The following is a 15996-nucleotide window of genomic DNA, read 5'->3' as shown; positions in this document are numbered from 1 at the left end:
TGTCACCTCTGTGCAAAACACTTTGGTGGTTCTTCAAAAAGTTAAACAAAGAGGGGCGCCTGGGTGGCGCAGTCGGTTAAGCGTCCGACTTCAGCCAGGTCACGATCTCGCGGTCTGTGAGTTCGAGCCCCGCGTCGGGCTCTGGGCTGATGGCTCGGAGCCTGGAGCCTGTTTCCGATTCTGTGTCTCCCTCTCTCTCTGCCCCTCCCCTGTTCATGCTCTGTCTCTCTCTGTCCCAAAAATAAATAAAAAACGTTGAAGAAAAAAATTAAAAAAAAAAAAAAATAAAAATAAAAAAGTTAAACAAAGAATTCCTATATGATCCAGTAACCCCGCTCCTAGGTGTACACCCAAGAGAACTGAAAACATATACGTGAACAAAATCCTGTACCTAAATATTTACAGCAACCCTATTAATAAAAGCAGAGGGCAGTAACCACATAAATATCCACCAACTGATGTGTGGATAAACAAAATGTAGTGTGTTCATACAATGGAATATTATTCAACCATAAAAAGAATGACACCTGCTACAACATGAAATGAACCTTGCAGGCATTGTGCTGAGTGAAAAAAGTCACAAAGGATTGCATACTGTGTGATTCTATTTCAATGAAATGTTCCGGGTAGGCAAATCCATAGACAGACTCTTGGTTGCTGGGGGAGGGGTGATGATAATGAGTATGGGGTTTATTTTGGGGATAATAAAAATGTTCTGGAATTAGATAGTGATGATGGTTGCACAATGTGAATAAACCAAGAACCACTAAATTGCACACTTTAAAATGGTGAATTTCCTGGTGTGGAAATGATATCTCAGTTAAAAAAAGCGTTCGGCATATTGCCTGGCCATGGTAAGGGCTAATTGTTAATACCTTAGTTATAGAGTGTTTAGGAGATGCCCCATGCTATGCTGAAGTCCGTATACACGATCTCATTTCATCCTTTCAACAGCCTTAATCAAGGCACAGAGGGGTAAATAAATAGCCTAGGGCCACACAGCTGGTGGGTGGCAGAAACTGGGACTTGAATGTAGGCATCTGATTCTGGAAACTGTTTTTAATTCCTCTGCTTTCCTACCCATTCCCCCCTGCTTATGGTGATTATTATTTTTCCTCTTATGCCTAGGTGGCTTGGATAATTTAACCAACATTTTCCTAGACCGATGGAAGAGGCAAACTTGCCTTTCCACTTCTATGAAAAAATTTAATGCTTTATGGCAGAAATAAAAGCCAAGCCATAGGGTATTTACCATCTCAAATGAGCTTCAGATTTTTTTCTTTCTTATAGAAAAAAAAAAAAAAAAAAGAGGTCCTTGTCCAGGAGACTTGCCTTGAGGGCCTGGCTTTCTGTGGGTTGTACCTCTGTCATAGAGACAACCTGGGGCTGAGCCTGACTGCTGTCACACTAGGCGATCACTGGAAGTAGGAACAGTGTCCTGGTGGGCCAGCTCAAGTTGGAGATCACAGCCTGTGTCTGGGCTGCTGAGAGGGGTGTGAGTCAATGTAGACAAACGTCCGGTTCCCTTCAAAGAGGAAGTTAGTAGTATTTGATGAAGTTTTGGGGTGCTCGTGGGGTGGTCTGGAGCCGACGACCAAGAAAAAATTCTTGCAGATGTCTTTGGTGCAAAAAGATGATTTTATGAAAGCATGGGGACAGGACCCGGGGGCAGGAAGAGCTGTACTGGGGTCCTGATGGGTAACTCATTATATACCCTTGAGGTTGGGAGGGGGTCAGAGATAGAGTAAGTCTCCAAGGAATTTGGAAGCAAGGTTTCCAGGACCTCGAGGGGCTAGGGAAACGCCATTTATCACAGTTTAATAAAACCTCAGTCACGAGACCCTTCAGATGCATATGGGGGGGGGGGGAGCATACACTTGGAGCTTGATTGCCAGCATATATCCTGGGACAGTTGAGATGATGGATTTACGGGATCCTCCAGGTTGGGACAATGTTAAACCAAGATTCCTTTTTGCCCCTAGTGAAGTGTATTCATCAAGGCAGCTGAGCACTTAGAGGGGGGTCACTCTGCCTGTTTCAAGGACTTGTCAATGGACCGTAGTCAGGAAGGGAATTCAGCTCTTCATTTGCCTTAGTTTCCCACATCGACATGGCAAGCACTTAAACCCCTTTCCTTTTTCCTGGGGAGCCAGGAGTGTCCAAGGAATATCACACAGATCCCGCCTGGGGTAGGGGTGGGGGGGGGCGGGGTGGTGCTAACTTGTGCTTTGCCCCTCAGCCTGCCTCACGCTCCCTCATCAGTTTTCATGCAGGAAGCTGGGATCTGACAAAGCCCCGATGCCAGACAAGGTCATCCAACACTAATTTTTATTTTGACCTCTTTGCTTTATAATCAGTCGTTTCTTATTTTGTTTTGATCCTTTGATTTCATGACATATCTGTTGGTTTGGGTGGCAGGACATGTGTATTTATTTGACTAAATGAATCAGTGAATGAATAAATGAAGAGATATAGGCCAAGCGAATATATCATTTCTTTAGGATATGCCCAGTGGAGCGTGGGGCCAGGATTGTGATGCGGGTTCGGTTGAAATTTCTAGAAATATTAATCCAAGACATCAAGCTCAACCAGTGGTCAGTGACCAACTTAATCATGTGACCTTCTCACTTCCCAGGAACCCCCCCTCCTCCCCCCTTCCGCCTCCCTCCCAGGCAGGGCAGGGATACATTTTCTTCTCCTCAAGCTTACTGTGCAGCGTAAATCAACATTTCTGACACTCCTTTCCTGTCTGTGTATAGAAGCGAATTTGTTTTTTCACAAGGCTTGAACTCACAACCCCGAGATCAAGATCTGAGCTGAGATCAAGTGTTGAACACGCTTAACCGACTGAGCCACCCAGGAGCCCCGAGTGAATTCTTTTTTAAATTTTTTTATTTTTTTTAATGTTTATTTATGTTTGAAAGAGAGAGAGACAGAGCGCGAGTGGGGGGGGCGGGGGTCAGAGACAGGGGAAGACACAGAATCCAAAGCAGGCTTCAGGCTCTGAGCGATCAGCCCAGAGCCTGATTCGGGGCTCAAACCCACGGACCAAGAGATCATGACCTGAGCTGGAGTCGGATGCCCAACCGACTAAGCCACCCAGGTGCCCCCGGGGTGAATTCTTTCTTGAGCTCAGAAGGAATGCTTGCTCTTTCAGCATGGTCCTGGGTACCAAACTCAGCCCTCCAGCATCCAGGCCTACACTCCTCGGTCTCTTGTGGGAAGCAGTGTGCCGCCCTTTGCAGTCGCTACCCTCCGTGAACAGCAGGCTTTGGTCTCTTAGGGTCCCTTAGGGTCCCAGCTGTGATCCTACGGGCAAATCCCGCCTACGTGATCTCAAGAGGTGAGGTGTACCTGAGGAGCTTCCCATTCTCCATGCTTAGCTGGGCTGACCCTTGCACAGCCATGACTGAGACGAAAGAGACTCGTCACGGCCCACTGGCTTTGGGCTGTCCTGGGCCTTAGTCCAGCTCTGTCTCTTGGGTTTCTTTATTAACTTTATTAAGGAATAACGGGACAAATAGGATTGTATATGTTTTGAGCGTACAATGTGATGATTTGATACAGATACACATGAGCAAGGTAATTCACACATTCATCGCTTCACTTGGTTAACACGGTCAACTTTGTGTGTGTGTGTGTGTGTGTGTGTGTGTGTGTGGTAAGAATGCTTAGGATCTACTGCGAACAAGTGTCGAGGATATAATACCGCATTATGAACTACAGTCCACCTCTTAGCTTTCAGTGGGCCCTGTGTTATGATCCGTCACTTAGAGGGTTTAAGAAAACCTTTGGAGGGCTTCAAGACTTTTTTTTTTAAAGACTGTCCGCTCTGCCCTGCTCAACTGGAATCACTGAAGCCCTTCTCCATGGTGTCCCGAGGCCAGTCCTGACCCCTTGATTAGCTGGGGCCAGAGGAAGTGACCAGCAGCGGCTGAGCAGTGTGTGTCCCAGGGAAGGACTACGTGTCTGGCGTGGTTTCAGTGGGAGGCAGGACGACCCGTCACAGGTCGGCTGTGTCCTGCTGTGGGAGCGGGACGACTTACTCGCCTTCTCAGACCCCCTTCTCCACATTTCTACAGGTCTGTTCACAGTAGCCCTCATGGGGCTCTTGTGAAAACTGAAGAGGGAAGTCCATGGGGGTACTTAGCTCCTTCTTGCTGTTGTCCACGGTAGGTGCCCGGAGTGGTACAGTGAATAATCGCTTCCAGTCCTTCAACGTAAGTTTCAGATAGATGATACCGTGGAGCTCCCCCAACTATTGTCTTTTTGTGTTTTTCTGATACTGTTTAGTATTTATGATAAGTGGACGCTGGCCAGTTCCAGGCACCGTGCCCAGCGTTCTGCACATGTTATCTCCCGATAAATAGATATCTCCCGATATCTCCCGTGTGTCATCACGAGGTGGCCCTTAGGATGAGTGCCGCTGCTACTTCAGACTCATTCTCTGGGGCCCGTTCTTCCTCTGCCCCAGGGTGGAAGTCTGGGGGCAGATCCCACGACCTTTCTGGTCCCTCTTAGGTAACAAAAAGTCCTCTGTCTCTTCCAGTCTGCCCAAACAGCCTCGGTTCAGTAATTAAAACATTGATTCCCACATGATGGTCGGAATTTCTCAAGTTCATTTACAGTTAAAACTTCTGTCGTTCCCTCTCCCTACGAGCGCCAATCCCTTAAGGCCTCGGGAAGACTGAAAGCTATTGGTGGGTAGGACCGTGGGCTCTGCCCCCATGCCAGGCACTTTCTTGGGACGTGGGGAACGAATCTCTTCCCTCAGCCCCTGGGCTGCCATCTTGGGCAGGAACCAGCCTGCATCCCAGGTCTGTGAGCTCCCTCCCCTGTGGCCCGTGTCTGGACTATCCAAAGCACTCCCATGTCTTTCTCCTGACAAACTCTGGGAGCATGAGCTTTCCTTACTCAACAGCCTTTCTCCACAGCCAGCGCTGGACACAGTCTCTCACCCTTCAGATTTTTCCAGATGTTGGTAGGACCCTAGTTCTCTGTGTCTAGCAGGCTGCAGGCTGCAGGGGACATTTAGATTCTCTCTCTTTTCACTGACTCCGGTTCCAGGGCATACATAGCGCTATTCGATAACCAGAATCAGCCATGTGGTGTAGCGGCTAGACCCAAGGACTCTGGGTTCCGAATCTCAGCTCTGGGCTCCAAGGCCAGCTCTGCCATGTACTAGCTGTGGGGTCTTGGGCAGGCTACTTCAACTACTCTGGGCCTCAGTTTCCTTATCCGTGTAATAGGGAAGATACGAGAGCCGATCTCAAAGGATTTTTAGGAAGATTAAATAAGATGAAATTTGTAACGTGTTTTTGGTGGTTCCTGAGACATTTCAAGCACTACGCAAGCATTTGCTAAACAAGTATCAGGTGAAAGAGAGTCGGAATAAATAACAAGGCCACGTTAATGACCACTTTATCAGGCATTCTCTAACTTCAAGACTCCTGAGTTCTTGCATCCTAATTTCTTGTGGGTGATGTCCTGCCTCCAGCCACATCCCCCCTGAGACATAGTTGGTGCTATAGGAGGGTCTGGAGGTCTTGCGAAGCACTAGAAGATACCCAGCCCCGTTTTACCCCAAGTGCTAGGGATGCTAAGAAGTATGTGTCTAGGAAGGGTGACTCAGGGCATTACAAGGGATGACCACGACAAGAGTTCCCAGACGCCACTTTTCTGGAAGGTTTCTGGGAAAAGCAACATCAGGGGTAGACACTGAGAGTTGCATTTTGCAATATTCTGCCAGTCCTGTAGCCTGGTTATCTCACATCTCGTTGTCTCTGTTCCTCACAGCCCAGTCTGAAGATGGCTATCCTCATGGATTATGGGACTTTTCCGAGTATCCTGAGACAATTAATTATCCTACTCTTGACATGCCTGAGGGGCCAGAACTGAAACACAGAGAAATGATGTAATTGAGCCAGTCACGTAGCCCGGGTGAGGCCGAGCCGGGTCAGATCTCTGGACTCCAGACTTCCATTTCATCTGATGAGATCCGCTGCCGTGCTGTTATCCCAGCACTGACTTTGTTTAGTCACAGAAGCTGCGAACATAATTTCAGAGATGTGTGGCCAGGGTCATTTGGTAAAAATGACGTCACCAGGAAGTTAAAATACTCAAAGTTCGGGAGAAAGTTGTGTGTCAGGACTGTGTCAGGGGAAAAAAAAAAAAAAAATCAAAACAAGACCAGAAATCAGTTACAACTATGAGCAAAAGGGAAATTGTTTTACTACGGACCATATGGAGAAAGGATAAAAGTATTTCTACTTCTCTGATAACTTCGAGAACATATTGAGTTTGGTACAGCCTCCAATGTTTTTGATAGCATGAGTTCAGAATAAACAATTTGTAACTGCACGCCTGCATCTATGTCTGGCCATGTAGGAATTCACTTTTTAAAGGAGAGTTTTATGGGGTGCCTGGGTGGCTCAGTCGGTTGAGTGTCTGACTCTTGATTTTAGCCCAGGTCACGATCTCATGGTTTGTGGGACCGAGCCCTGCGTTGGACTCTGTGCTGACATCTCGGGGCCTGCTTGGGATTCTCTCTTTCTGCCCCTCCCCAGCACATGTGCACGCTCTTTCTCTCTCTCCCTCGCTCTCTCAAAATAAATAAATAAAATGGAAGCATTAAAAAAGAAGAAAGTTTTATTAAGGCTCAAAAAAATTTGGAAAAATATCCATCTTCTATTTTCTACTTTTTCTCAGTCTCTTTGTTTCATCGAGTGAGGCAAAGGGTAGGAAAAAGAGAATGAGCTCTGGAATTGTGCGCACCTGGGTTCAAATCCCGAGTCGACCACTACCATTGGCACGGCCTTGGGCAATTTTCTTAGCCTCACTGACTTTCAATTTCCTTATCCATGAAATGATTATGATGATACTTACCTCACAGGGTTGAGGTAAGCAAAGCCTTTACCAAAGCCTCGATTCATAACAGACGCTCAGCTAGGTATGGGCTGCGAAATATCTTAGACTCATTTAAAATGCCAGCTCAGAATCGATTTATCAAAACAGCATGCCATCAATGCAAGGATAGACAGATCAAAAGAACAGAACAAAGACCTCAGAAATAGACTTACACATATATGGTTAATTGATTTTTGACCAAGATTCCAAGGTAACTCAATGGGCCAAGGACAGTCTTTTCAGTAGATGATGCTAGAGCAATTAAACAAACATACGCAAAAAGAAAATGAATGTAGGGGCACCTGGGTGGCTGTCAGTTAAGCATCTGACTTCGGCTCAGGTCATGATCTCACAGTCCGTGAGTTCAAGCCCTGCGTCGGGCTCTGTGCTGACAGCTCAGAGCCCGGAGCCTGCTTCGGATTCTGTGTCTCCCCCTCTCTCTGACCCTCCTCCGTTCATGCTCTGTCTCTCTCTGTCTCAAAAATAAACATTAAAAAAAGAAAATGAGTCTTGATGTATACCTTGCACTACATACAAAATTTAACTTGACATGAATCACAGACTTCAGTATATGAGATAAGCAATAAAATTCATAGGAGAAAATCTTTGTGACTTTGGGTGAGACAAAATTTTTTTTTAAAATTTAATAATTTTTTTTTTTTTTGAGAGACAGCATGAGTCGGGGAAGGGCAGAGAGAGACAGAGACATAGAATCTGAGCCAGGTTCCAGGCTCTGCCCTGTCAGCACAGAGCTTAATATGGGGCTCAAACTCACCAACTGTGAGATCATGACCTGAGCTGAAATTGGATGGTTAACCAACTGAGCCACCCAGGCTCCCTGAGACAAAATTTCTTTTTTTCCTTTTCTTTAAAAAAAAATTTTTTTTTTTTACATTTATTTGTTTTTGAGAGACAGAGAGAGACAGAGAACAAGTGGGGAAGGGGCAGAAAGAGAGGGAGATGCAGAATCCGAAGCAGGCTCCAGGCTCTGAGCTGTCAGCACAGAGCCCATCGCGAGGCTTGAACTCACAGACCACGAGATCATGACCTGAGCCGAAGTCAGACCCTTAACCGACTGGGCCACCCAGGTGCCCCCCAAATTTCTTAAGATACAAAAAAAAGCGCAAACTGTGAAAAATTTTGATGAGTTGGCATCTATCAATATGAAGAAAGTTTTGCTCTTCAAAAAAAAGACGTTGTTAAGATTTCCGGGGCATCTTGGCTCTCGAAGTACAGCACAACGGCTGGGGACTCCGGGGAGTGTGGAAGGGGCTGCCTGGAAAGCAGATGTGTGGAAGCTTCTGGTCAGCGTGGACTACCTGGGTTCCGTGAGTTTCCTAGTTTGTCACTTTGCAGGTAAAATATGGCTAAAAGCTTATGGAGTAAGTGGAAAAGAAAGATGCATGCTGAAAAGACAAAAATGAATGCCCCAAAGGAACTCACCAGACTTAAAAGTATTCTTTAAGTGGATAGTGTTTTTTTAAAATGTTTACTTATTTATTTTGAGAGAGGCAGAGAGAGAGAGAGAGCACGAGCATGTGTACAAGCAGGGTAGGGACAGAAAGAGAGGAAGAGAGGGAAACTCAATCAGGCTCTGTGGTATCAGTGCACAGTCCAATGCGGGGCTGGATCCCATGAACCTTCGGATCTTGGCCTGAGCCCAAATCAAAGGTTGGACACGTAACCGACTGAGCCACCCCGGCGTCCTGATGGTGATGCTGTAATGAAAGATGTTCAAGAGGTAGCAACTGTGGTGGTACCCCAACATTGTCAAGAGAAAAACTTAGTAAGTGGCACAAGAAGAAAAACATGATACGCAAATGGAAACTGATTTTAAGAGGAAAAAAGAGTCTTCTAGGCCAGCATGGGCAGTACCCCGTATGAATGAACCAGAGACAAAGAGAAAGACTGAAGGCCAAGCGAGAAAAAGGGAAGGGAAAAAGCCAAACAAGACTAGCAAAGGCCATGAAGGGTTTGGCTTGGCAGACTCTGAAAAACTTGAAAAACCCTACTCGGGACAGGTCTTTGATTAGAATGTATGTATGGATTTCAACTTCCCCCAAATGAAAACTTTCTCTCCAGGTTCCACTTGGCTTTTTTCTTCAGTTCAAACCCAACTTAACTCCTCAAATTTGTTTTGGGAGCTTGAACAAAATATTTTCTTTGATTAAAAAAAAAAAGGCGGGGGAGTACCTGGGTGGCTCAGTTGGTTAAGCATCCAACTTCAGCTCAGGTCATGATCTCACGGTTTGTAGGTTCCAGCCCCACGTCAGGCTCTGGGCTGACAGCTCAGAGCCTGAAGCCTGCTTCGGATTCTGTGTCTCCCTCTCTCTCTGCCCCTGCCCTGCCCATGCCCTCTCTTTCTCTCTCAAAAATAAATAAACATTAAAAAAAATTAAAAAAAAAGAGACACTTCAGAAAATGGAAATGCCAGCCACAGACTAGGAGAAAATATTTGGAAAATGGATTTTCTTCTTTAACATTGCTGTCTCTTGAAACTGTGACACAGAGTAGAAGGAATTAGTAATTGTTGCATGTCCCCGTCCTTTCCCTGATGAAGTGCAGTTGGTAGATGCATTCCCTTCTTCCCTCACATTGTACGCCATTATTCACTGCCATCGTTTGCGTAATACTGTTACGGGTGAGAGCTGGAGAGAAGGTTGGGCTGTGGGTAATGAGGTGGCAAGCCCCACGTCTTCCATTCTATTCTTGATGGAAGAGGAAAGAGCAACAAGAAAAAAACCTGAAGTCAGGCACATGCACGTCGGAAGACAACCTGACGTTCTCGTTAGCAGCAAAGCACTCTCAAAAATGACAGCAGGAAGCATAGATGGGGCACACGCATTCTGCCAGATATGGCACTAAGTGCTTCACTTGCATCATTTCTTTAACTGTAGGAGAAACATCTATGCGTGGAGTCTGCATGGAGTCCCAGAAGAAGCAGAGACACCCAGCAGGCATCCAACCGAGTTTCCTCTGGGCTCTTCCCTCCCTCGTGCCTGTACAAGATTTTGTTCTTCCTACGTCTCTGAATTGCTCTGCCTTTTGGACTTCATTCTGGATTCATCCATCTTTTTCTTGGTTTTGTTGTCTTGGGACCGTTGGCTTGATTTGGAGGATTTCTCTCGTTTGCAACTTCGGCTTCGGGCACGGCTTCCCGGCCCCCGGCTTCATGCTTCCTTGCTTCTTTTTTTTTTTTATTTATTTTTTATTTTTTATTTTTTTAACGTTTATTTATTTTTGAGACAGAGAGAGGCAGAGCATGAACGGGGGAGGGTCAGAGAGAGAGGGAGACACAGAATCGGAAGCAGGCTCCAGGCTCTGGGCCATCATCAGCCCAGAGCCTGACTCGGGGCTCGAACTCATGGACCGTGAGATCGTGACCTGAGCTGAAGTCGGACACTTAACCAACTGAGCCACCCAGGCGCCCCAACTTCCTTGCTTCTTAAATCTGCCATCTCCTCTCCGCCTCTGGAGGCTTGTAGATTCGCAGTGTTTGGCCACTGATGGGTGATTACAAATCTGTTATGTCCCAAGGCATGGATTACATGCAATACTGGGCTCCACCATCAACAATGTCTCTCTCGTTCCGATGACCCTGACAAACCACTGTCAGCATCATTGTAGATGGAAGTTGTCAGGTGCTTATGATAAAAACAAGTTGCAAAGGCCAAATCTACCTTGGCCAAGGTAGCCGTGCAGCTTTTCAAGCATCAATGTAGCCGTGAGGATGTCTTTATTGGTATGACCAAATGTCCAGTGTACAGAAGATCTTGGTGTTGGAATGGTCAGGGCTTCGACCTTGGAGCAAGCTGGGGACTTACGGGTGAACACAGCCTAAAGCATAAGGTGAGTAGACCGGTGGGGAAGATAGGAGCACGTGCTCATTCTCCCGCTCTTTGCACAGGTGTCCTCATAGACTTAGGGCCGGGCACGAAGCTGGGTGAGTTCGTGTAGCAGCTGTGAAAGTCCCAGTGCTTGGGCGCTACACATTCCAGATGTTGCCACGCTTGCCTTGAGCTCCGGTTTAACAGCAGCAGAACCACGAGAAATGTCTTCTCTAGGGTCGATTCCCCAAGATAGCCGGGCTGCGATTCATAGGCCGCAGACAACTGGGAACGCAGCATCCCTCCCAGTTGACTTTAACTTGGACTAATAGCCTCTCAGAATAAGCATCCCGGGGAGCGGATGGACTGACATCAAAGTCTTCAATGTCTTTTCCAAGTTTGATCACAGCGGCCATTTTAACACAAGGTCTGCATAGGTTTTAAAAGCTTGAACTGAGCTCAGCAGGTCACCGGCAGCATTCCTGCCCCTCCCCCGACCCCCCAGAGACAGCAAAGAGATGTGTGGATGGCTTCTGTGTGACGCCACCGAGGAGGAGCTGAGTGCCGTTGAACGGGGGCAACACCTACCCACGGTGCCCTGCACCATAACCCGTGTTCACCTTACGCAGGCTATTGAAGAGAAGCTGGAGGATTCCCTGTTTATTATAAAAGATAGATTTTTTTATTATGAAAACTAAATCTATGAGCTGGCTGCAGAAGACAGGTAGAACGTCTCCATGTTTTCAAAAGGCTATCTGGCACCAGGCAGCCTTAAATCTTAGAATGATTAAGCTGACAGCGATTCAAAAGCTCACGCAGTGCACAGAATTCTGCATGGTGAAGCCCTCACCTCCAACAGTTTTACAGACCAGGAATCTGAAGTGCAGAAAGGTTTGGGAAGGATTTATGGAGTTTGCGTCGTTAGGAAGAACAGAAACGTAAGTCCCAGTTTCTTGACAGTCAATCCTGCACTTGATTCCAACTGTCCTTTATCCAGATGATGGTGTCTGACTGTCTCTGGAAACCTGTGGAAGGCATCACGGTTTTTCCCCAAGAGGGAGTTAACTAATTTCCAATGAGCGCAGACTTTGGGGTAACCGTTCCCAGTGGGCACATTCTCCCCCCGCCCCTCCCCTTTCACTATATTCAGGGCCACCTGGAAACTCTGGCTCTGGGCTGGGGGATGAGAAGCCATCCCTGCTTCCCCGTCTCTCTCTTTCTTTGCACAGCTGTGCAGTTCAGTGAGCTGAACTGCACCGCTCTGAGTGCACTGTTCATTCTGCCACGACCAACCTCTGTTGTAAATCTTCCTCCCCGAACACGTGACGATGCACTTCTTGACTATATATCCCGGGAGCAGAGTGTCAGAGCGCTGAGCTGAGCCCTGCGCAGAGGAAGCACGCTCTTGGGCTTGGCCACTTAGCAACTCCGGACTTTGGAAGAAATTTGCCAGCCTTCGGTAAGTTAGCAATGCAACTTTGTTTCAGAAACATTTGAAACAAGGATGTTTCTGGCAACCAGCAGATGAAGTTTTCCTTTCCTCTCTTTGTTGTAAGGAAACTTGGGTTTGAATTAAAAATAGGTTTGGGTCTGAGAAGGAAAATGTAAGCTAGCTTTTTTCTCTTTCTTTCTTTTTCTTTCTCTTTCTTTCTTTCTTTCTTTCTTTCTTTCTTTCTTTCTTTCAGTTTGACAAAGCTTCCCAGTGATTCAAATGTTATTTATTTTCCTCTATGCCCCCTCGTCTTATACTTTTTCCTTTTGCTTTTCAAAAAAAAAAAAGGCAATGCTTTTGACACGCTCACTTTAGGAAATGCAATTATGAGGACATGTATACACTACAAAAAGAAAACCCCTGGTCACGTTTCTCCCTATCTTCCCCCTCCACTCTGACCTTTCATTGCTAACGTCTGCCAACTAGTTTGTGGGACCTCTTACCGCCACTGCCCGGTGCAGTTACAGGCTTTTACGACGTTGCGATCCCACAAACCTTATGCTCACCCCCCCTCCCTGCACTGTGGACCCGTGGGAGAGTTCTAACCTGCAGGTTTCTCCCCAGACCCTGGTTGAGTGGTGCTTCAATACTGAGATGGAGCCTCTGAACAGCACGCACCCCAGCACCGCAGCCCCCAGCGGCCACCTTGTGTCCCACGTGCCGGGCAGCGGGAGCAGCAACGGCAACGAGTACTTCTACATTCTGGTCGTCATGTCCTTCTACGGCATCTTCTTGATCGGAATCATGCTGGGCTATATGAAATCTAAGAGGCGGGAGAAGAAGTCCAGCCTGCTGCTGCTGTACAAGGATGAGGAGAGGCTCTGGGGGGAGGCCATGAAGCCGCTGCCCATGGTGTCGGGCCTGAGGTCCGTGCAGGTGCCCATGATGCTAAACATGCTGCAGGAGAGTGTGGCGCCCGCCCTGTCTTGTACCCTCTGCTCCATGGAAGGCGACAGCGTGAGCTCCGAGTCCTCCACACCGGACGTGCACCTCACCATCCAGGAGGAGGGGGCGGACGATGAGCTGGGGGAGATCTCGGAGACGCTCCTCAACGAAAGCAGCGAAGGCTCCTCGGAGAACATCCATCAGAATTCCTAGCACCCCCGGGGCCCCCCATCAGCCAGCACTCTCAGAGAGGGGACGGACACTTTCCGTGTCTGGTTTCACTTTTGCAGTGCATGCCGCTGCCACTTTAAAGAGACCTTGGGCAAGCCCCTGAATGGGGGGCCAAGGCTCAGCCTGAGGGAGCAGCCAGTTGTCCACGCCGCCGCCGGGCCTGCGGTGTAGACCTGCCACGGAAAAGCCCTGAAGACGTGCAGTGTGTACGCTGACTTTGGGGCCTGGGGGCTGGGGTTCCGGTTCAGAATTCGGCAGGTGGCCGTGCTTGCCCTTGTTTCCGCGCTGGATGCCCTGGGCAACTAACTCCTACGGCGTCTGCCCCCCTCCCAGGGCTGCCCAACGCCCAGGACACGCTGAGGGACTAGTTTTGATCTGCTAATTTGCCTAGAGCTTTGTTCTAGATCTGATTGGCTGTAAGTACCTCTCCTGTGTCCCTGTAGTGGGGTACAGCACTTATTTTGGAGGTCTTTTAGGTTAGAGGGGGGATGTCTGAAGGAAGACTTTTGTTTGATAGCAGAAAGCTGGAGAGCGAAACCTGGCTCATTTGCATACTGTCAGAAAAAAGAAAAAGCAACCTTTAAGCCTGATAACCTTGGCTGGGATTATAAAATGTAATCTGCTACTTTGACCCTTTGTCTAACCTATGACCTTGAACTCTGACCTCAGACCATCCGGCCTCGCATGCTGGTGGGACATTTTCTTGGTTGCAAAGGCTTCCCCAGAATCTAACCTGCACTCTGAATAGCCATGCAGGGGACTCTTCTGGATCTTTCCAGAAGGGGTGATGGTGGGGTTGAACGAGGCCAAGCCGTTAGCTCTGCTGCTGCTTTTTTCCCAGCCTCGTTTTCGGAGCTGGGAGTCGACGTAACGTGGGCCTCGAAGGGCATAGTCAGGCGGAGGTCGCACAAAGCAGGGGTCCGGGTTCTGTTTTCTGATCCCGAGCCCGGACGCTGATCTGCTGTGTGGTCCTGGGCTTGTCATCAAGAGGCTCACTGCCTTCATGAGGCTCCTGAATTGAGATCCCCAGGGGGCCGGGAGGATGTCTTTGGATGTTAAGACTCTGTGGTAAATCCTGTATGGCCTGGTGTGAGGAAGCTTGGACAAAATATTTCCCACTCGGCCAGTCAGCCTGAGAATGGATCTGTTATTTAAAGGAGCAGTTGGAGACCCAGAACGCACGTAACTGGGAAATCCAGGGCGCATCACCCCCCCTGTTCAGGCTGTCGTTTTTCCCAGGAGTGAACCAGGGAGGCACATACCACATTGTACTCTGCAAAGTTCTCTGGGTAGCAGAATGTTAATACTTCAGCCGAGAGACGAGAAATCTAAAAGCAAACGCTCAGGAATGCTTGCTAATGTCTCCGTGTGTTCCTGCGGTCAGTAGCTTTGTAGCAGAGCCGTTCGGCCCTTGAAGGCAAGCAGGAAGAGAAACACACCAAAAGGTCAAATTTAATTCTAGTAAAACCAAAAAAAAAAGAAAAAAAGAAAAAGATTTTTTTTTTTTTTTTTTTAAAGACATACTCTCCCTTGATTGGAGATAGCAATAACCACTGTTCCCATGGAAGGGTTAACAGTGGAGAAACTGGTTTATCAGTTTGCCTTAACACAGTGCTAGAGGAAATTTATGTTTGGGGGGGGGGGGCGGGAAGGGCCCGCCGTTCACTTTAAAATTGCGAGTGTGGATTTACTCCAAGGGGGCTGTTTAAGGTGAAAGAAGCCAAGTTAAGTTTGGCTCCTTGCCTGGAATCACTTGAATTCTGAAACTTCACTGCGACGGACTTGTGCATGGTCACATTTTCCATTGCTTAATCCTGAAGTTTGGTGCAAGTCTATCTGCGCCTATTAAAAAAGTGATGTATATACTTCCTTCTTATTCTATTAAGTTGTATAAAATTGTCTTCTGTATTTAACAGTTTGTAATTTTCACACTATTTTTTAATTTAAATAAAACACATTTTCCCTGCGAAATTATGGGTTCTGTCTTGGATTCTTCACTATAATTCCTAGTTTCAGGACCTGCCAGCCATTTCCCAAGCCGTCTCTGGATCCGGATCATCTTCAGAATCAGACTCACACGAAGTTGTATCTTATTTCTGCCTGAATCATGGAGTGAGCGGGGCTGGGCTTCCCCATCCTTTGATATGCTTTGCAATGAATAAAACAAAACAAAACAAAACTGTAGATGGGTGTTGCATCCACCTCTCATTTTAAATTTGGGGGCTGTGGGACTCTTGAATTTGAACACGCCTGTGACATGGCAATTGCTGTAAAGATGTTACTCCAAATTTGGTCGCCGGAAAACATTGGATTTGCATGTTGGCTACTCAAATATTATCCACAAGTGGCCACGGCAGCACAGACGAAGGGGCAGTGAGTTGCAGCACACGCGGCAACATAGGCTTAGGGGCAAAGCGAAGCGCCCACGCGGTGGGTCGGCCTTGGCGCTCCTTCCGGTCCCAGGCACTTGACTGTCTAGCTCCTCCCACTTGGTGTTGATTTCGCTCCAGCGCACGGGCCGAGGCCCGGCCAGCGGCCAGGATGCTGCGATCTCTCCTTTATGATGCTGTTTCCACAGTCGGAAGTCCTAAAGAAAAATGACCAAAACCGGTGACCCATTTTGAGACAAGCAGATGGTAGAGAGGGGCCTTACTT

At 47.6% G+C, this 15996-nt stretch overlaps 2 protein-coding genes across 2 annotated transcripts in view; both read left to right on the top strand.

Moving 5' to 3' along the window:
* The window catches only part of MOGAT1 (monoacylglycerol O-acyltransferase 1), a 290439-nt gene extending 290299 nt beyond the window's left edge, over nt 1-140 (top strand). The window contains exon 8 of the transcript XR_014138041.1: nt 54-140. The gene's annotated coding sequence lies outside the window, so the exon portion shown is untranslated. The remainder of the gene's footprint in view (nt 1-53) is intronic.
* Nucleotides 141-11884: 11744 nt separating this feature from the next.
* KCNE4 (potassium voltage-gated channel subfamily E regulatory subunit 4) lies at nt 11885-15312 on the top strand. The gene is made up of 2 exons (XM_060623849.3): nt 11885-12192; nt 12790-15312. The coding sequence occupies exon 2, from the start codon at nt 12820-12822 to the stop codon at nt 13321-13323; it is 504 nt and encodes a 167-aa protein (XP_060479832.1). The 5' UTR covers nt 11885-12192; nt 12790-12819; the 3' UTR covers nt 13324-15312.
* The last annotated feature ends 684 nt before the right edge of the window (nt 15313-15996 follow it).

The sequence above is a fragment of the Panthera onca genome, chromosome C1 (assembly GCF_046562875.1).
Source record: "Panthera onca isolate mPanOnc1 chromosome C1, mPanOnc1 haplotype 2, whole genome shotgun sequence".
Lineage (NCBI taxonomy): Eukaryota > Metazoa > Chordata > Mammalia > Carnivora > Felidae > Panthera > Panthera onca.
The sequence above is the reverse complement of the archived record's forward strand: the minus strand, read 5'-3'. Positions and strand labels throughout refer to the sequence as shown.

Coding starts and splice junctions, on each gene's coding strand:
- KCNE4 (XM_060623849.3), top strand. CDS start 12,820: ATGGAGCCTCTGAACAGCACGCACCCCAGCACCGCAGCCCCCAGCGGC.